The 22,653-nt window shown below is 43.4% G+C and overlaps 1 protein-coding gene across 8 annotated transcripts; it reads right to left on the reverse strand.

The window, feature by feature from the left end:
* Positions 1–501: 501 nt before the first annotated feature.
* On the reverse strand, positions 502–22,006 carry LOC139555972 (protein max-like). Of its 8 annotated transcripts, none has more exons than XM_071369396.1 (6): positions 21,789–22,006; positions 21,367–21,393; positions 11,184–11,303; positions 9,489–9,560; positions 2,525–2,663; positions 502–1,989 (listed from the first exon to the last, which is right to left on the reverse strand). In XM_071369396.1, exons 1-6 carry the CDS (start codon positions 21,822–21,824, stop codon positions 1,799–1,801), a joined length of 585 nt encoding a protein of 194 aa, XP_071225497.1. In that variant the 5' UTR covers positions 21,825–22,006; the 3' UTR covers positions 502–1,798. The 8 variants fall into 8 exon arrangements, with proteins under 8 accessions (XP_071225497.1, XP_071225498.1, XP_071225500.1 ...); XM_071369397.1 differs by having other exon boundaries at positions 11,196–11,303; positions 21,789–21,970; XM_071369399.1 differs by lacking the exon at positions 21,367–21,393 and having other exon boundaries at positions 11,196–11,303; positions 21,789–21,970.
* Between the last annotated feature and the right edge of the window lie 647 nt (positions 22,007–22,653).

The raw sequence follows: 22,653 nt of genomic DNA on the forward strand, positions 1-22,653 counted from the left end.
CTGTCATTGCCAACAAAGGGTATATAACAAAGTATTGAGATAAACTTTTGTTATTGACCAAATACTTATTTTCCACCATAATTTGCAAATAAATTCATTAAAAATCCTACAATGTGATTTCTGGATTTTTTCTTTCTAATTTTGTCTGTCATAGTTGAAGTGTACCTATGATGAAAATTACAGGCCTCTCTCATCTTTTTAAGTGGGAGAACTTGCACAATTGGTGGCTGACTAAATACTTTTTTGCCCCACTGTATCTACCTCAATGACCTGTTACCCCTGCACATCAACTCAGTACTGATGCCAAGTTATTGTTATTTCCCCCCTCTGCATTGTTGGGAAGGGCCCATAAGCATTTCACTGTTAACACCTGTTATTTAAAACGCAGGTGACAAAATCTAATCCATAAAATGTATATGTATCATTTCTCTTCAGATTATAAATGTTTGGATAACGTTGTCCACTTAACAGAAAAACCTGCAACAAAATACAGAATCACACTTTTTAAAGGATAAAATAGTTTTATTTATAGTCTCATAGTAAAGGTAGGCCTCAACTTGCAAGACGATTGTTGGCAGTATGTACAACATACTTGTAATTTCCATGGAATGGAATCAGACAAAGATTATTTAGTTTACACTAATCATACCCTAAAATGGGGGAGATAATTGAAAAGATATACATACACACATTTTCTAGACACGCAAAATGCATATTTTATTTTATTTTTTACTTGGGGAGTCGCCGACATTAAGAGTTCACTGTAATTCACAACACGTTGAAAGGGACGTAATTTTCTCCTCAAATTGAAAAAAAATGGGAACTACATTTTGACATTCCTATCTATTTCATACCTTGAAGGACAACTACAAGTGACAAATTTGTGAGAATACAAAATGCATAACATTTTTTGAGAACTTGAAAACAAACAATCAACGTTTTTATTTATTTAAAACATGGAGATTAACTGACTCAGCCACCTAAACTCATTCACTAGTTCAAGATAAAAGATGGAAGGAATCTGGTCCTTTTTTCCAAAACATCAATGATTTTCTACAAAGGGGGTTATATTTGTTTTAATTTAACCAACGTGTGTCAAAATGGAAAACTAATTATATGGGCCTGAGGTGGGTTTTTATTTCACTTTTACATCAATATTTAGCTTCAAAGTGTGTCCAAATGATTTGTGGGAAAAAAGTTGGTTTAAATAAAGGGTTTAAAAAGGTAAGCTTCTCCGACAGACAGGACGACTCTTCTTGACGTGTGAAAATTCTAAAACAGGTTCTTATCAAGACAAAAAAACAAAAAAGTATTTCAGCAGTGCTTGGAGGAGTACGCCTCTTCTCTCCGTAGTTTTCCACTGGAAGGAGAGAGTACGTAGTAGAGGGTACAAAATCATTGAGTCCTCCACAGAGCGAAAATTCCTAATTTTGGGTTTTGGATAGTTGACGTTGCTGAGAGAGATACCGATGCTGAGAAGTCAAAGAGAGAGGAAAGGGGAGAGAGAGCGAGAAAGGGAAAATGTTTTTTCCCCCTTCCACGTTACGTTCTAAATCAGTGTTCTTCCTCTCAGCTGTCTTCCCTCCCTCTCCAGCGGATGGCGTGATGAAGGGACTTCAGGATAGACATATGAGGGAAGGATTGGAGTCTTCACTATCCAGTGAGAGCACATCCACAGAAAGAAAGGAGGGAGGCCAATGTATTGGGAATTACAGGAGCAGTACTGACTACTGGACCAGTACCCGTGCCTGCAGTACCCTTCCACACCAGGCGTGGCACTGTGGGCTAGTGCAGCGTCCTAGCTGGCCTCCACTCGGAGCTTCTTCCTGGGGGCGGGGGGTTCCTCTGGCTCCGACTCGGAGCTGGAGTCAGAACCTCCGTCGAAGGCGGACACAGCACTGCCTTTAGGGTTGGTGTACAGGCTGCTGTCTGAAGAGCTGTAGCTGGCCTGGAGCTGCGTCGAACCTTTCACCTTCTCCAGGGCACGCACTACAGGGGAGAGACAATGGGGAGGAGGACAGAAAGGAAGGAGATACACATAGAGGATGGAGGAGATAGAGCAAGGGAGAGGGGGGGAATAAAGGAAAGGGTTGAGAAGATGAAGAGGCAAATGTAGAAGGTCAATGTCAAAATTTGACCCATAAGCAGACAAACACACACGCTACAGAAACATGGTCCGTAGGTACGGTAGGTTCTCAATCATACTACAGGTAGAGATGGTCCGTAGGTACGGTAGGTTCTCCATCATACTACAGGTAGAGATGGTCCGTAGGTACGGTAGGTTCTCCATCATACTACAGGTAGAGATGGTCCGTAGGTACGGTAGATTCTCCATCATACTACAGGTAGAGATGGTCTGTAGGTACAGTAGATTCTCCATCATACTACAGGTAGAGATGGTCCGTAGGTACAGTAGATTCTCCATCATACTACAGGTAGAGATGGTCCGTAGGTACAGTAGATTCTCCATCATACTACAGGTAGAGATGGTCCGTAGGTACGGTAGATTCTCCATCATTCTCACCTTGCTGCTCCAGCAGAGCGTTCTGCCTCTTCAGGTCATCGATGTCCTGCTGGTGGGTGTGGTTTTTCCTCCTCATGTACTGGATATAGTCCGTGGCTTTGTCTAGGATCTGAGCTCGGGACGCCTGTTTGATAGATTGCTGTTGGCAACAAATATGACACAAGGAAAGATGTCAGTGTCCGTAACAACCTCCCTACACTGACCCCTATAGCACAGTTACCGTAACAACCTCCCTACACTGACCCCTATAGCACAGTTACCGTAACAACCTCCCTACACTGACCCCTCTAGCACAGTTACCGTAACAACCTCCCTACACTGACCCCCATAGCACAGTTACCGTAACAACCTCCCTACACTGACCCCTATAGCACAGTTACCGTAACAACCTCCCTACACTGACCCCTCGAGCACAGTTACCGTAACAACCTCCCTACACTGACCCCTATAGCACAGTTACCGTAACAACCTCCCTACACTGACCCCTATAGCACAGTTACCGTAACAACCTCCCTACACTGACCCCTATAGCACAGTTACCGTAACAACCTCCCTACACTGACCCCTCGAGCACAGTTACCGTAACAACCTCCCTACACTGACCCCTATAGCACAGTTACCGTAACAACCTCCCTACACTGACCCCTATAGCACAGTTACCGTAACAACCTCCCTACACTGACCCCTATAGCACAGTTACCGTAACAACCTCCCTACACTGACCCCTCTAGCACAGTTACCGTAACAACCTCCCTACACTGACCCCTCTAGCACAGTTACCGTAACAACCTCCCTACACTGACCCCTATAGCACAGTTACCGTAACAACCTCCCTACACTGACCCCTCTAGCACAGTTACCGTAACAACCTCCCTACACTGACCCCTCTAGCACAGTTACCGTAACAACCACCCTACACTGACCCCTATAGCACAGTTACCGTAACAACCTCCCTACACTGACCCCTATAGCACAGTTACCGTAACAAACTCACTACACTGACCCCTATAGCACAGTTACCGTAACAACCTCCCTACACTGACCCCTATAGCACAGTTACCGTAATAACTCACTACACTGACCCCTATAGCACAGTTACCGTAACAACCTCCCTACACTGACCCCTATAGCACAGTTACCGTAACAACCTCCCTACACTGACCCCTATAGCACAGTTACCGTAACAACCTCCCTACACTGACCCCTATAGCACAGTTACCGTAACAACCTCCCTACACTGACCCCTATAGCACAGTTACCGTAACAACCTCCCTACACTGACCCCTATAGCACAGTTACCGTAACAACCTCCCTACACTGACCCCTATAGCACAGTTACCGTAACAACCTCCCTACACTGACCCCTCTAGCACAGTTACCGTAACAACCTCCCTACACTGACCCCTCGAGCACAGTTACCGTAACAACCTCCCTACACTGACCCCTCGAGCACAGTTACCGTAACAACCACCCTACACTGACCCCTCTAGCACAGTTACCGTAACAACCTCCCTACACTGACCCCTCTAGCACAGTTACCGTAACAACCTCCCTACACTGACCCCTCGAGCACAGTTACCGTAACAACCACCCTACACTGACCCCTCTAGCACAGTTACCGTAACAACCTCCCTACACTGACCCCTATAGCACAGTTACCGTAACAACCTCCCTACACTGACCCCTATAGCACAGTTACCGTAACAACCTCCCTACACTGACCCCTATAGCACAGTTACCGTAACAACCTCCCTACACTGACCCCTCTAGCACAGTTACCGTAACAACCTCCCTACACTGACCCCTCTAGCACAGTTACCGTAACAACCTCCCTACACTGACCCCTATAGCACAGTTACCGTAACAACCTCCCTACACTGACCCCTATAGCACAGTTACCGTAATAACTCACTATACTGACCCCTATAGCACAGTTACCGTAATAACTCACTATACTGACCCCTATAGCACAGCTACCGTAATAACTCACTATACTGACCCCTCTAGCACAGCTACCGTAATAACTCACTATACTGACCCCTCTAGCACAGCTACCGTAATAACTCACTATACTGACCCCTCTAGCACAGCTACCGTAATAACTCACTATACTGACCCCTCTAGCACAGCTACCGTAATAACTCACTATACTGACCCCTCTAGCACAGCTACCGTAATAACTCACTATACTGACCCCTCTAGCACAGCTACCGTAATAACTCACTATACTGACCCCTCTAGCACAGCTACCGTAATAACTCACTATACTGACCCCTCTAGCACAGCTACCGTAATAACTCACTATACTGACCCCTCTAGCACAGCTACCGTAATAACTCACTATACTGACCCCTCTAGCACAGTTACCGTAATAACTCACTATACTGACTGACCCATCGACCCCTACTGTAATACTACTGCTGTAAATCTAGCTTAAATCAGACTGAAAAGTGCCCTCATACAGACCCTCACAGACCCTCACAGACCCTATATGTAATTATTTGGCTGCTCTCACAATGGTGGTGCAATGTTCCCTCTCAGGCTTAAATCCCCGACACTCACTAGAGTTACGGCGCACTGTATCCCTGACGAGACTACGTCAGAGTGGATACATTTCTTCTACCCTCCGTTCTATGGGCGAAGTGCAATAACTGGAAAATAAACTGGATGAGCTCCGTTCAAGACTATCCTATCCACACTGCGCTAAAGCTGTCGCTTTCTAGGAGCGGGACACTAATCCGGACGCTTCTAAGAAGTCCCATTATGCCCTCCAACAAACCATCAAACAGACAAAGCATCAATACAGGACTAAGATTGAATCATACTACACCGGCTCTGACGCTCGTCGGATGTGGCAGGGCTTGCAAACTATCTTGGATTACAAAGGGAAACCCAGCTGCGAGCTGTGCAGTGACGCAAGCCTACCAGAGCAGCTAAATACCATCGTGGCTAGCAACACTGAACCATGCATGAGAGCACCAGCTGTTCCGGACAACTGTGTGATCACGCTCGCCGTTGCCGATGTGAGTAAGACCTTTAAACAGATTAATATTCACAAGGCAGCCGGGTGGATTTCCAGGACGCATAGTCAGAACATGCACAGATCATGCGCTGACCAGCTGGTGTCATCACTGACATTTTTAACCTCTCCCTGACCCAGTCTGTAATACCTACATGTTTCAAGCAGACCACCATAGTCCCTGTCCCCAAGAACGCCAAGGCAACCTGTCTAAATGACTATCGCCCCATAGCACTCACATCAGTAACCATGAAATTCTTTGAAAGGCTCACATCAACATCATCCCAGACACCCTGGACTCAATCCAACTCGAATACTGCCCCAACAGATCCACAGATGACGCAATCTTTATTTCAATCCACATTGTCCTCATCCACCTAGACAAAATGAATACCTACGTGAGAATGCTGTTCATTGACAACAGCTTAGCGTTCAACACCATAGCGCCATCCAAGCTCATCCCTAAACTAAGGACCCTGGGATTAAAAACATCCCTCTGCAACTTGATTCTGGACTTCCTGATGGGCCGCCTCCAGGTGGTAAGGGTAGGCAACAGCACAACCACCAGGCTGACGCTCAACACGGGGGCAACTCGGAGGTGCATGCTTAGTCCCCTCCTGTACACCCGGTTCACCCACAACTAAGTGGCCATGCACGACTCAAACGCCATCATTAAGTTTGCAGACGACAATAGTGGTAGGCCTGATCACCGACGACGAGAGCCTACAGGGAGGTCAGAGACCCGGCAGCGTGGTGCCAGGATAAAAACCTCTTCAACGTCAGCAAGACAAAAGGAACTGAACGTGAACTACAGGAAACTGAGGGCTGAGCACGCCCCCATCCACATCGACGGGGCTGTAGTGGAGCAGGTCGGGAGCTTCAAGTTACTCGGTGTGCACATCACTAAGATCCTATCATGTACTCATCAGATACACCGCTGTTACGGTTTATCCTGTTGCCTAGTCACTTACACCCTACTTATATGGACATAGACTAGAAGACCAAAAGTATGTGGACACCTGCTTGTTACATTCCAAAATCACGGGCTATTATATGGAGTTGGTCCCCCCTTTGCTGCTTTAACAGCCTCCACTCTTCTGGGAAGGATTTCCATTAGATGTTGGAACCTTGCTGCGGGGACTTGCTTCCATTCAGCCACAAGAGCATTAGTGAGGTCCTACACTGATGTTGGGCGATTAGGCCTGGCTCGCAGTCAGCGTTCCAATTCATCCCAAAGGTGTTCAATGGAGGCGAGGTCAGGGCTCTGTGCAGGCCAGTCAAGTTCGTCCACACCGGTCTCGACAAACCATTTCTGTATGGATCTCGCTTTCTGCATGGGGACACTGTCATGCTGAAACAGTAAAGGGCCTTCCCCAAACTTGGAAGCACAGAATCGTCTAAAATGTCATTGTATGCTGTAGCGTTAAGATTTCCCTTCACTGGAACTAAGGGGCCTAGCCCGAACCATGAAAAACAGCCCCAGACCATTATTCCTCCTCCACCAAACTTTACAGTTGGCACTATGCATTGGGGTAGGTAGCGTTCTCCTGGCATCCGCCAAAACCAGATTCGTCCGTCGGACTGCCAGATGGTGAAGTGTGATTCATCACTCCAGTTCCACTGCTCCAGAGTCCTATGGCGGCAAGCATTACACCATTCCAGCCGACACTTGGGATTGCGCATGGTGATCTTAGGCTTGTGTGTGGCTGCTCGGCCATTTCCGAACAGTTTGGAACTCGGTAGTGAGTGTTGCAACCGATGAGACCATTTTTCGACTCGCTATGCAGTCCCACTCTGTGACCTTGGGTGGCCTACCACTTCGTGGCCGGGGCAGCTCTAGCATGAACTGAAATATCAGAATACAGTAATTTGAAGGTGTGTCCACATACTTTCGTGTATATATAGTGTTTCTACCTCAATTACCTCATACCCATGCACATCGACTCGGTACGAATAACAATGAAACAAATAAAAATGTGATTGTTTAATATATGAACCAAAAAAAAGTGCCAGTGAAATGTCTTGCTTTTTCTTCAGTCTCTGCATCAAAAATTAAAAATCAGTCCAGGCTGAAAGGATTGGCACTCAAAATATGCGCCCTTGAGGCACTACTTGCATCTGTAAACAGGAAGCGACCCAATTTTGTACGATCACGACAATGTAATTTGGCTGAGTCTACCTCATACATTGACTAACTCCAACAGCCATCTGCAATAGCTAGCAGTTCCATCACTTCTATTCTCCTTTCTGTCCGAAAGCAATCTTGGTTACCAAGCGACCATAGTGTTAAGATACACCAGCGTTTGGGGGGGGGGGGGGGGGGGGGTCTAGTTGGTTGGTTTGTTTGAAAAGAAAAACAGCCCTCAATGTCAGAGATGTCAAAACAGGAAAAAGCTAAAAGTTTGCACACAACTTCCTGATGCCTGTGTCCCAGTGTTTCTGGTTAGAACACGTCTGGATTGCACGCTCTCTTCTACTCCTCCGTCCCATTCTCCCTCCCTCCCATTCTCCCTCCCTCTTCCATGTCTTAACTACCCATGTATTGAATACATTGAAGTAGCTACATTATCCGTGGCATTACCTTTGAAATATGAAGTACAGCAACATTACATCATACATATTATATCAACACATTGCAACATTCACTTTGTTTATCCATATCGCATTCAAGAATACCCCTATCCCCCTCCCATCTCATTCACTAAGAATGTCAATAACAGGACACACCCAGAGCCATGTATTTAGAGTGTAAGGCTTCTGCATTATGAAGCATTAACATGACACTACAACATTCTATAGCAGCCATGTAAGCACCCCATTAACATGACACTACAACATTCTATAGCAGCCATGTTAAAACCCCATTAACATGACACTACAACATTTTATAACATCCATGTTAGAACCCCATTAACATGACACTACAACATTCTATAACAGCCATGTTAGAACCCCATTAACATGACACTACAACATTCTATAACATCCATGTTAGAACCCCATTAATATGACACTACAACATTCTATAACATCCATGTTAGAACCCCATTAACATGACACTACAACATTCTATTACAGCCATGTTAGAGCCCCATTAACATGACACTACAACATTCTATAGCAGCCATGTAAGCACCCCATTAACATGACACTACAACATTCTATAGCAGCCATGTTAAAACCCCATTAACATGACACTACAACATTTTATAACATCCATGTTAGAACCCCATTAACATGACACTACAACATTCTATAACAGCCATGTTAGAACCCCATTAACATGACACTACAACATTCTATAACATCCATGTTAGAACCCCATTAATATGACACTACAACATTCTATAACATCCATGTTAGAACCCCATTAACATGACACTACAACATTCTATAACAGCCATGTTAGAACCCCATTATCATGACACTACAACATTCTATAGCAGCCATGTTAGAACCCCATTAACATGACACTATAACATTCTATAGCAGCCATGTTAGAACCCCATTAACATGACACTATAACATTCTATAACAGCCATGTTAGAACCCCATTAACATGACACTACAACATTCTATAACAGCCATGTTAGAACCCCATTATCATGACACTACAACATTCTATAGCAGCCATGTTAGAACCCCATTAACATGACACTATAACATTCTATAGCAGCCATGTTAGAACCCCATTAACATGACACTATAACATTCTATAGCAGCCATGTTAGAACCCCATTAACATGACACTACAACATTCTATAACAGCCATGTTAGAACCCCATTAACATGACACTACAACATTCTATAACAGCCATGTTAGAGCCTCATTAACATGACACTACAACATTCTATAACAGCCATGTTAGAACCCCATTAACATGACACTACAACATTCTATAGCAGCCATGTAAGCACCCCATCAACATTACATGGCAGTCTTACGTCAGATAGCGCGACGATTCCGCCTGCACTGGTCCCTGTTGAGGGACGAGCGTCGCGTAGGAGTGACGCCACCTGATGTAAGACAATGCATTACATGAGGAATAGAATGTCCAGAATGAAAATTATGATGCATTAACATGACACTACAACATTCTATAACAGCCATGTTAGAACCCCATTATCATGACACTACAACATTCTATAGCAGCCATGTTAGAACCCCATTAACATGACACTACAACATTCTATAACAGCCATGTTAGAACCCCATTAACATGACACTACAACATTCTATAGCAGCCATTTTAGAACCCCATTAACATGACACTACAACATTCTATAGCAGCCATGTTAGAACCCCATTAACATGACACTATAACATTCTATAGCAGCCATGTTAGAACTCCATTAACATGACACTATAACATTCTATAGCAGCCATGTTAGAACTCCATTAACATGACACTACAACATTCTATAACAGCCACGTTAGAACCCCATTAACATGACACTACAACATTCTATAACAGCCATGTTAGAACCCCATTAACATGAAACTACAACATTCTATAGCAGCCATGTTAGAACCCCATTAACATGACACTACAACATTCTATAACAGCCATGTTAGAACCACATTAACATGACACTACAACATTCTATAGCAGCCAAGTTAGAACCCCATTAACATGACACTACAACATTCTATACCAGCCATGTTAGAACCCCATTAACATGACACTACAACATTCTATACCAGCCATGTTAGAACCCCATTAACATGACACTACAACATTCTATACCAGCCATGTTAGAACCCCATTAACATGACACTACAACATTCTATAACAGCCATGTCAGAACCCCATTAACATGACACTACAACATTCTATAACAGCCATGTTAGAACCCCATTAACATGACACTACAACATTCTATACCAGCCATGTTAGAACCCCATTAACATGACACTACAAGATTCAATACCAGCCATGTTAGAACCCCATTAACATGACACTACAACATTCTATACCAGCCATGTTAGAACCCCATTAACATGACACTACAACATTCTATACCAGCCATGTTAGAACCCCATTAACATGACACTACAACATTCTATAACAGCCATGTTAGAACCCCATTAACATGACACTACAACATTCTATAGCAGCCATGTTAGAACCCCATTAACATGACACTACAACATTCTATAACAGCCATGTCAGAACCCCATTAACATGACACTACAACATTCTATAACAGCCATGTCAGAACCCCATTAACATGACACTACAACATTCTATAACAGCCATGTTAGAACCCCATTAACATGACACTACAACATTCCATAGCAGCCATTTTAGAACCCCATTAACATGACACTACAACATTCTATAACAGCCATGTTAGAACCCCATTAACATGACACAACAATATTCTATAACAGCCATGTTAGAACCCCATTAACATGACACTACAACATTCTATAGCAGCCATGTTAGAACCCCATTAACACTGAGTGCAGAATATTTAAACAATGATAAGTAACTGAACATCTAGAATTTAGAACAATATTCTAAAAAATAAATAATAAAAAGTGTCCCAACTTGAAATACATGGCTCTGGATGCACACAGCATAACACTCCCCTCCCCAAAAGGATCCCCTCTCCCTAAGATATTTGGGTTTTTACCTCTCTACCAACCTTTTCCCCTTGCAAGGCAGGCACGGAATCTCGCAGGCTGTGAAAGCTGTCTTTGATGTGATCCCTACGCTTGCGCTCCAGTGCATTGTGGTGTGCCCGTTTGTCAGCCTGCAATGAGAGAGTCACAGGGGGGCTTTAGCAGGGGAGGGGGAGATGTCCAGGGAGGTTTGGACTGACAGGGGGACAGGAAAACACACACACACCAAGCTTCTTCGACCAACTGTCCTCAGTACTCCCCACCACCACCAGCTCAGCGTTCTGTGTTTGAGAGACCAGGTTGAGGACCTGGCCCGTCCAGCCAGCCAAGACTGGACAGGCATGGTGAGTTGGTGAGGCAGCAAAGGAGATGTTCATGGAGGAAACTGACTGACACCTTAGAGATCATCCTATAACAATTCATATGGATCTAGAATATGCATTTATGATTCTATTCTACGGCTTTCTTTATTTCTACAACTGGTAAATTAACACTGGCACCACCACGACTCACCTACAGCGATTAGAACTGACCCCAGTGCAGCTACAACTGTGCGCAGTAAACATGCAGAACACACTAGGCCAGGGCGAGTGGTGGGTGTGGTGACCTAGATAAAGGCCAGGGGAGGGGGCAGAAAGACACTAACCCTATTCAGATGAGGTGAGAGGTGGGTAAAATGGTGACGTCGTGTTTTAGTATTACAGTTCCTAATTTGCCTACACCTGACAAACTATTAGGAGTTCTGTTCTGGGTTAGCAATGTTTAGTAATACCCAGAGGCTTTGTATTTGGCACTGTATCTTGAAGGATTGTATTTATTTATTTATTCTTATTTAACTAGGCATTTGGATTGATTCATTTACAGATTTAGGTGTGTTCTTATGCAGTGAAATGAGTCTTCAGAATCTATTTTGTCGTTACGTATCGTTATGGCCTACCAGCGTTTTGAGCTCTGCTACAGTGAGACTGTGGTTTGAGCTCATGCTATATACTCAGAGTAGACAAAACATTAGGAACACTTGCTCTTTCCATGACCTAGACTGAGCAGGTGAAAGCTAAGATCGCTTATTCATGTCACTTCAAAAATCAGTGTAGATGAAGGGGAGGAGACTGGATAAAGAAGGATTTTTAAGCCTTGAGACATGGATTGTGTGTGTGTGCCATTCAGATTCCTAAAGATTAGAAAGCGGCCACGGTCATCCCACTCTTCAAAAGGGGGAGACACCCTAGACCCAAACTGTTACAGACCTATATCCATCCTGCCCTGCCTTTCTAAAGTCTTTGGAAGCCAAGTGAACCAACAGATCACCGACCATTTCGAATCCCACCGTACCTTCTCCGCTATGCAATCTTGTTTCCGAGCTGGTCATGGGTGCACCTCAGCCACGCTCAAGGTCCTAAACGATATCATATCCCCCATCCATAAGAGACAGTAATGTGCAGCTCTATTCATCGACCTGGCCAAGGCTTTCGACTCTGTCAATCACCTCATTCTTATCAGCGGGCTCAACAGCCTTGGTTTCTCAAATGACTGCCTCGCCTGGTTCACCAACTACTTCTCAGATAGAGTTCAGTGTGTCAAATCGGAGGGCCTGTAGTCTGGACCTCTGGCAGTCTCTATGGGGGTGCCACAGGGTTCAATTCTCAGGTCGACTCTTTTCTCTGAATACATCAATGATGTCGCTCTTGCTGCTGGTGATTCTCTGATCCACCTCTACGCAGACGACACCGTTCTGTATACTTCTGGCCCTTCTCTGGACACTGTTAACTAACCTCCAGACGAGCTTCAATGCCATACAACACTCCTTCCGTGGCCTCCAACTGCTCTTAAATGCTAGTAAAACTAAATGCATGCTCTTCAACCAATCGCTGCCCGCACTCGCCCGCCCGACTAGCATCACTACTCTGGACGGTTCTGACTTAGAATATGTGGACAACTACAAATACCAAGGTGTCTAGCTAGACTGTAAACTCTCCTTCCAGACTCACATTAACATCTCCAATCCAAATTTTCACAACAAAGCCTCCTTCACTCATGCTGCCAAACAAACCCTTGTAAAACTGACTATCCTAGCGATCCTCGACTTCGGCGATGTCATTTACAAAATAGCCTCAAACTCTACTCAGCAAATTGGATGCAGTCTATCACAGTGCCATCCGTTTTGTCACCAAAGCCCCATATACTACCCACCACTACGACCTGTATGCTCTCGTTGGCTGGCCCTCGCTACATATGTCGCCAGACCCACTGGCTCCAGGTCATCTATCAGTCTTTGCCAGGTAAAGCTCCGCCTTATCTCAGCTTACTGGTCACCACAGCAACACCCACCCGTAGCACGCGCTCCAGCAGGTATATTTCACTGGTCACCCCCAAAGCCAACACCTACTTTGGCCGCCTTTCCTTCCAGTTCTCTGCTGCCAATGACTGAAACTAATTGCAAAAATCACTGAAGTTGGGTACTTATATCTCCCTCACTAACTTTATGCGTCAGCTGTCAGAGCAGCTTACCAATCGCTGCAGCTGTACACAGCCCATCTGTAACTAGCCCATCCAACTACCTACCTACCCCATCCCCATATTTGTTTTTGTGCTCTTTTGGCACACCAGTATTTCTACTTGCACATATATCACTCGTGTAAGCTTATTTATTGCCGTACCTCCTTACTTCATTTGCACACACTGTATACAGATTTTTCTATTGTGTTATTGACTGTTTGTTTATTCCATGTGTAACTCTGTTGTTGTATGTGTCACACTGCTTTGCTTTATCTTGGCCAGGTCGCAGATGTAAATGAGAACTTGTTCTCAACTGGCCTACCTGGTTAAATAAAACTTCTTTTTTTTTTTTTAAAGAGGCTGAATGGGCAAGACAAAAGATTTAAGTGTCTTTGAACGGGGTATGGTAGTACGTGCCAGGGTTCCGGTCTGTGTCAAGAACTCCAACGCAGCTGGGTTTTTCACGCTCAACAGTTTCCCGTGTGTATCAAGAATGGTCCACCACCCAAAGGACATCCAGCCAACTTGACACAACTGTGGGATGTATTGGAGTCAACATGGGCCAGCATCCCTGTGGAATGATTTTGACACCTTATAGTGTCCATGCCCCGACAAATTGAGACTGTTTTGATGGCGGGGGGGGGGGGGGGGTGCAACTCAATATTAGGAAGGTGATTTGAATGTTTAGTATACTTTGTATCCCTCATAATCTCAAGTGTTTCCTTTATTCTGACAGGTCCCTGTATGTCATGTGTGTATGTAGAGAGTGCGTTCGACACCTTGTAAAGTCCATGCCCCGACACATTGAGGCTGTTCTGAGGGCAGGGGGGGGGTATACTCCGTGTATAGCCTGTTGTTCTGAACACAAACCTACTAATTATCCCTGAGATCTGCAGTCTAGTGCCTACGCAAACAGTCTTCATCTCTCTATAGCCTAGACACAGAACAGACACCTTGTGGGGATCATCTACCTAAAACAACTAGTGTTGTTGTACGTCTCTCTGTAGGCCTAGAGAGACGTACAACAACACAGACACTCCTCCCTCTGGCCTCTCAGCCACTCCATCCTGCTGCCGGGGCCTCAGGTGAATCTACCTAAACAGACTGAATCCCAAATGGCACACTGTTCCCTATGTAGTACACTAATTTTGACCAGGGCCAATAGGGCTCTGGTCAAAAGTAGTGCACTATCTAGGGAAGAGGGTTCCATTTGGGAGACAGACAGTCATTTCATGTCTCTTTACACAGAACAATATAGAAACATCTCTCAGCCACTAAATGGACCAAGTGAGGCGTGTTAAACCCCTCCCAGTCAGACGTGTTAAACCCCTCCCAGTCAGGCGTGTTAAACCCCTCCCAGTCAGGCGTGTTAAACCCCTCCCAGTCAGGCGTGTTAAAACGTCCTCAAGCCGTGTCTAGACTTGAGTTCATTAAGCTTTAGTATTCTGATCATAGAGTTCTACAACTACATTTAAAATGTGTCTACCGGGTCCAGTGTGTCTGGATTCCAACGCTATATTCAAATGCCAGTATGCATTCTACAAAACTGTGGACAGGCAAAATATGATAAAACAACTGATGGCAGTAGCTAACTACTGTAGCGAACTAGCCAGCTAACCAACAAGTTAGCAAGTAACGCTAAAGGCACTGCAAACAGTTTAGCATAACTCTAGTCCCCAAAAAAAATCTTTATAAATATTAGCTAGCATTTGAGGCCAGCAAACACTTTCCTCCAACGTTATAATAAAAAATCTCGGTCCCAAAAAGGACATTTTCTGGAGACTTGTGGGGGGGGCTGATGTTGTCGCCCACTGTATGCACTTTCGGTAGCCTGATTGCGTCCAGACTGAGGAGAAATCCGCACACAATGTTTCCCTGACTACCTTCTGAGGTCAATCAGACCACGAAGTGATCCCGTCTTTTCAATGCCATCTTCGTATTCTGATAGCAGAAGCCGCATGTAAGTGTCAAGTGTAGACCCGACCAGAGCCAGGCCTGTCAAACCCTCTCCGTCTGGCCTGTCAAACCCTCTCCGTCTGGCCTGTCAAACCCTCTCCGTCTGGCCTGTCAAACCCTCTCCGTCTGGCCTGTCAAACCCTCTCAGTATCTGTATCTATCACAAATAACTTTATTAGAGCAGCAAACTGACTTTTTCCCCCCTCTATATAGTGGGCCCTTTGATCGTTGCCTGTTCAAAGTTTAATGTGCGTAAAAGAACCCCTCTCCTTCCACTGTAAACCCTCACAGCGTTTTAGCCTTCAGCTCAGATCATAGATTTACAAAAATGGCCACTGACCCATCTCACATGACTAGGGATAGGCTCAGAGTAGAGCAGCCAATCACCTGCAGCGGCACAAGCAGTAGTTTAACTTGTTTCAGGCCAGGCAACAGTAGGTCCCACAAAGGTTCCCGACTGACTCATTTATAATTCTAGGCATCATAACGAAACTAAAGGTGCTAGCCAAATGTCAGATGCAAATGGCACCATGAAGGTTACTAGAAAGGGTGTTGGTTTGGATTCAACATGCCTGGAGTCTAGAGGGTTAGGCCAGGACAGTGACTGTGTGAGAGTAACATGAGCATAGGAAGCCCCATGAAAATCACCACCAACTCTCTCTCCATGACAAGTTCTTAGAGGAATGCATAAAGAGTCTGGGACAAACCCTAGGTCCGGGGATACAGCAGCTGTCCACTGCCCAATAGTTTGGCCTCTGGTCTGGATCATGTAGTTTTACGTGTGGGTTTTCAATGGTTTTCCATGGTAGACTACAACAGAGCAGGTAAATGTTGAACTGGAATTACAAAATGCACTGAGAAGTTACTGGCCCGTATGGGCCAGTGACTGACGAGATCCACTGGCCCAGCACATGTTTACAGTGCATTAATGTCAGACCCTGTAAATGCATTAGGGCCTATAGAGAGCAACTGTAAAGTAGCTCAGGCTCCAAAATGGCTGCCATAATAGCTGAACCCTGTAAGATGATGCAGTGGTATCAGAAAACAGTGTAATGCACACTAGGCATTAGTTAACATTTCAATGTTATCTAGGAAGACCTAATGACAACATTTTGCTTGATGTTGATGCATATCCGTTGAGTTAGTCATTTCCAAATAAAGAGACGAAAAGAGCAAAGGATCTGGTTCATCAAATATCATCACATCATAAAACTCATAGGGGTCACTTTTACCCCTACCTACATGTAGATACTACCTCAATTACCTGGTACCCCTGCACATTGAATCGGTACCGGTACTCCTTGTATATAGCCTCGTTATTGTGTTACTATTACCTATTATTCATTTCTATATAGCAAATGTATTACTTTTTAACTCTGCATTGTTGGGAAAGGGCGCGTAATAGGGCTGGGCGTATATACCGGTTTGGGTCTTTACTTTAGCTTCTATACCGGTATTTCAATGTTTGGTTTGTTAAATGTGATACGCCATGTGTAATGTCAATTTTTATAGTTTACTTCGCTTCTTGAGTAATGTCTCTCCGCTCTTTCTCTCGGTGCCACTTTCCACACAGGCCTAGCCACGCCCCCTGTCACTGAAGGAGCGCATTTGATGTTCCTCAACCACGAGACACTTGCGTTCAGTCTGCCTGGTCAATGCAGCACATACAATGTTGATGACAACAATGTTGTTTTCACTTTGCTTCTTAATATAAATCCACTAACGTTCTATAATGACACTATTAGTTTGTGTTTCTTACATCAGCAAACCGCTAGTTTGTCTTTTTTTAAGCAAGTTGCCCTAAATCTTGTGAGACGCTAATTGTTAGCCGCTAGTGCTAATAGCTAGCTAGCTAATAAATGTACTGAGTAAGAGCAAATTAGCCTGATAATACCAGTGATTGTGAAGATCCTAAATCAGCATGTTTGTGCAACAGTATCGTCTAAATCAACGAGGAATATGCAAAGCAAGAATATGTTAGCTACATGAAATAGCTAAGAGAAAACAAGCAATGTAGCCAAAGCTTATTGGGCCCCCTAGGAAACACTTTAGTTCCTACCATGTCATAATAACCCTTCCCTGGCATTTAAATTAGTTGTCATCGCAAACACTGTATTCAAAGTGCCCACTATTATATTCTAACCATATAATTAGAGTAGTCATTCTATTTCCATGATTCAAAAAGTTTTGCTCTAATTCGTAAGTCAAATCACAATTGCAAAATTTGGTTAAAAATAAGTCCTAGATGATTTGCCCATATCGTGCAGCACTGTGTGGCAGTGTGGAAATTCTCTACTGAGCAGTGGTGTAAAGTACTTAAGTAAAAAATACTTTCAAGTACTACTTAAGTCATTTTTTTTGGTATCTGTACTTTACTACTTTTATTTGACTACTTTTCACTACATTCCTAAACAAAATACGGTACTTTTTACTCCATACATTTTCCTTGACACCTAAAAGTACAGGGTGCCCCTGGCTATCCATACATAAATAAATAAAAAAAGTAAATGGTGCCATGTGGTTTGCTTAACATAAGGAATTTGAAATGATTTATACTTTTGATACTTAAGTATATTTAAAACCAAATACTTTTAGACTTTTACTCAAGTAGTATTTTACCGGGCATCTTTACTTTTACTCAAGTGTGACAATTGGGTACTTTTATCACCACTGCAATTGAGTGCAGGAAATGCAGAAATGAAGTGCTGAAATTTGTTTTGAAGTTGAATTGAACAGTATAAAACAATCAGAATGGAGAAAGACTAATTGAAATCACTTAGAATGTATGTTGCCACCCTGGGACCACTCCCTACTCATAAAACACCCTGGGATCACTCCCTACTCATAAAGCACCCTGGGATCACTCCCTACTCATAAAGCACCCTGGGATCACTCCCTACTCACAAAGCACCCTGGGATCACTACTCACTACTCATAAAACACCCTGGGATCACTACTCACTACTCACAAAGCACCCTGGGATCACTACTCACTACTCATAAAACACCCTGGGATCACTCCCTACTCATAAAGCAAATCTAGAACTTGTATTATTAAAAACAAAAAATACAGTCAATAATCTTTAAAAAAAAAAAAAAAAAAAAGTATAAATACGGTGATAATATTTTGGCCATATCGCCCAGCCCTAGCGCTCAAGTAAGCATTTCACGGTAAAGTCTACGCTGGTTGTATTCAGCGCATGTGATGCTTCTCAACGGCTCGGTTTCAGCTGATGCTAGTTAGCTTAGCTAGAACTATCACTTCCATTCTAACCTCAGAACATAAACATTAGTGCCTGCAGAAAGTATTCACACCCCTTGACTTTTTTCCACATCTTGTAGTGTTACAGCCTGAAATTAAAAATGAATACGTTTAGATTTTTTTTGTCACTGGCCTACACACAATCCCCTATAATTTTCAGTGGAATTGTTTAGAAACACTTTTACAAATGAAAAGCTGAAATGTCTTGAGTCAATAAGTATTCAAACCTTTTGTAATGAAAAGCCTAAATAAATTCAGTGACATAAGTTGCATGGACTTCCTGTTTTCAACAAGGCACTAAAGTAATACTGCAAAAAAATGTGGCAAAGCAATTAACTTTTTGTCCTGAATGCAAAGTGTTATGTTTGGAGCAAATCCAATACAACACATTATCGAGTACCACTCCATATTTTCAACCATAGTGGTGGTCGCATCGTGTCATGGGTATGCTTGTAATCTACTTGAAAATCTATGGCAAGACTTGGAAATGGTTGTCTAGCAATGATCAACAACCAACTTGACAGAGATGGAAGAATTTTAAAAAGAATAATAAGCAAATATTGTACAATCCAGGTGTGGAAATCTCTTAAAGACTTAACCAGAAAGACCCACAGCTGCAATCACTGCCACAGGTAATTCTAAAATGTATTGTGTGAATACTTACGCATTTCATTTTCAATAAAAAAAACATGTTTTCACCTCGTCATTATGGGGTATTGTCTGTTAAAAATAATAATTTAAAGAGCAATGTTGAATTCAGGCTGTAACATAAAATGTGGAATAAGTCAAGAGGTGTGAATTCTTTCTGAGAGCGCTGTACATCACCTCCAGGTGCTGACTAAGTACAGTAATAGGCTGCATCGCCATTGGGCTCTGGTCAAAAGTATATATATGGAATAGGGTGCCATTGGGGACACAGCAAGAGCAGACTACAGTAGTATAGTAGAGTAACTGTCTCCCGAGCTAACCCAGTGACACCCTGCATTGTAGCTTCAAAACTATGTTGTCGGTCTTGTGCTGCTCTCAACATCCCTCAGGACAGACTCATGGTGCCAATACACCCCCCTCCCCCCTTACACTAGTATACCCTGTTATGAGATCCAGTCCGTCCATCCCACTTCCTAAACATCTTCCTCAGGGACTAGGTGGGCCCCAATGGAGGAGAGGGGGGGGGGGTCAACATAGAACGATTGTTTTATGGTTGCTTGAAAGTGATGTGCTAAACAGATCAGCCCAATTGTTCTGATAGTCCAATCTTCAAAACGGTCCTAAATTTAAGGATAAGCCAAGCTACATAATTGATTTGAATATCATAGTAATTTGAAAATATTTGGAGATAAACCTAGCCAAATATGACAAAAGCCCTGCCTAAACTATAAGTATTATTTTGCGAACATTCTGCAGCTAAATATTAGTTAAGTCCATCAGAATCCGTTTGATAAAGACTGCCTGGCTGACAAGGGAAAAACATTACGTACTGTTATGCAAAAGTATGTCGTGCAGCGAGCCTGTGTTTATTTCGCCGGTATGCGACGTGGCTACGTCATGTCTTTAGCCTGCCAGCAGCCCAGTCAGTGGCCCGTCGAGTAAAGATGGCACTAATCACTAGCTAGCTGAAACAGACAGGAAAACATCTAGCAGTGTCTCCCTGCTCTCTCCCTTCCGGACAAGACGACGGCGTCATTTACTAAACAGTTACTGAGCTGAAGCCGAGGCGCGTAGTTAGCTAATGAATTTCCATTTGAAAAGTATCTCATTTTATATTTAATTGCAATAGTCACGTCATGATTAAAACACATGACCTAGAAGCGCATTTAGAAAAGGCGCATCTGGCTGAGAACGGTATTCCTAGGAAGAAGGAAAACATTTTTTTTAGCTGGCTAGGTTTGACTTTTTTACGCCGACTGTGGCTCAGGCTGTCTGCTGCGTTTTGCAGGAGGCTTTATTCTAAATATAGCATATAGATTTCGTGTGTCTCTAAATTCCTACGACCGCGTATGGGATGGGATGGGATGGGGGGGGGGGGGGGGGGATACCCTTCAATGCATGGATAAGATGATCTGTGCAAATGCAAGGCTTGAGGGATATATTGCATACATTATTTAAAGGGTAAATCATAGTTGTGACACGACAGTGGTAGCGCCTATCGAAACTCCCGGCGTTCAGTTAACTCCGTGTATTCTGTCTGCTAGCTACATCCTCATTGTGTGCTGTGTCCTATTATTGAAGAGTGTGTGGCTAACTTTGCATGCTAGTAAACTACTAAGCTTGATATATTTTCGCTCACTAACTGCAGAAAACCCCTTCTGTTCAGCCACCCGCACCCATCCCCACTTGCTAAGTTTGTGTAAGGCAAAAATATATCATATACATTAACTACCAGGACGAACATTATTTTTTGCCAGATATTATCATGGCATAATTGCAATACATTTGATAGAATTCCAATAATTTTGACATATTTAACACTTCATTACCCACCACATTGTGATATCTCGATGAGTCTTCCTGTAAAAAGAAACAGAACAGAAAAGTACGATTGTAGCCACAATTCCATGTAGCTTGAGCTAGCCAGCCAACTTAGTTAGCAGTACATTGTAACCCCATTATTGCAGCAAACCCAATGCAAAGAATATATATATATATATAATGTTAGCAAGTGAACATCATACATTTCTGAGCCAGAACTGCTAGCTACTAGGTGACCTATCTAGCTATTGTAGCTAACCTTTTAAAGGCTGTTGATCTTCTTGTGGATAACGTTAGTTCACAACCAGTTACTAGCGAACTAACGTTATCTAGCAGTCACGGGTTCGAAAATACGAGGCGTTTTAATTGATTACTAGCTAGCAAACTAACTACATACAGTAGCTTGCAAAGTAGCGAAATAAACATGTACTCACGTCGCTATCGACTTCGATATCATCGTTATCACTCATTCTTAGGTGAAATTGTGGATTTTAAATGAAAGGGTAGCCTAATTCACAACATGAAGCAAACGCCTAACGATAAAGCAAATGCACAAACAGACTAACTAACGTTACTCTCCCTGCAGTCAATAACGAAAGAAACGAGCTTCAACGAACTATATTTATACGTGACTTGTCTACACCAACAGCAACCGTTCCGCGACACGCCTGCGACGCTGGACGGGTGTGTAGGATTTGTAGTTTCTTGTACGATAATAACAAACGACTCTCAAATATCAGTGGATTGTCTATTAACTACATTTCCCATAGGTAAAAAGTATGCCGCGCGTCAGAATAACGTCAACATAATTATATTTACCTCGCGGTGTACGCTGGGATGTGTAGTCTAGATAATAGCTGCGTCAGTGGGGCCGTGATTTTAGACACGTGGATTGTTACAATAGTAATATCAGCCTATCTCATAATGTCAACGCTGAATACTATCTTCTTTCTTTCTTTGTGACAAATGTTATACAAATGTTTAATAGGTATGAAAATTAGTATTACCACCAATACCCCTCTTTCCTCTACAGCCGTGCAATGCATCTATTAAAGACTGCTGATTGAATGAGTTTCAAAAATCAAGTTTTGAATGTTTCCTTATTTGAAATGAATGTCTTTTTCATTAAAATGTGCTTAGTAGAACCATACAGCAATCTTTGGTTTGTCCCTATAGGGGAACTCTTTTTGGTGCTGGGTAGAACCCTTTTTCAGAGGGTTCTATCTAGAACCCTCCATGCAGGGTTCTTCAAAGAACCCCTGAATATGGTTCTACCTAAAAACCCTCTACGTAGGGTTC

This window comes from Salvelinus alpinus, chromosome 27 (assembly GCF_045679555.1).
Source record: "Salvelinus alpinus chromosome 27, SLU_Salpinus.1, whole genome shotgun sequence".
NCBI classification, from domain to species: Eukaryota; Metazoa; Chordata; class Actinopteri; order Salmoniformes; family Salmonidae; genus Salvelinus; species Salvelinus alpinus.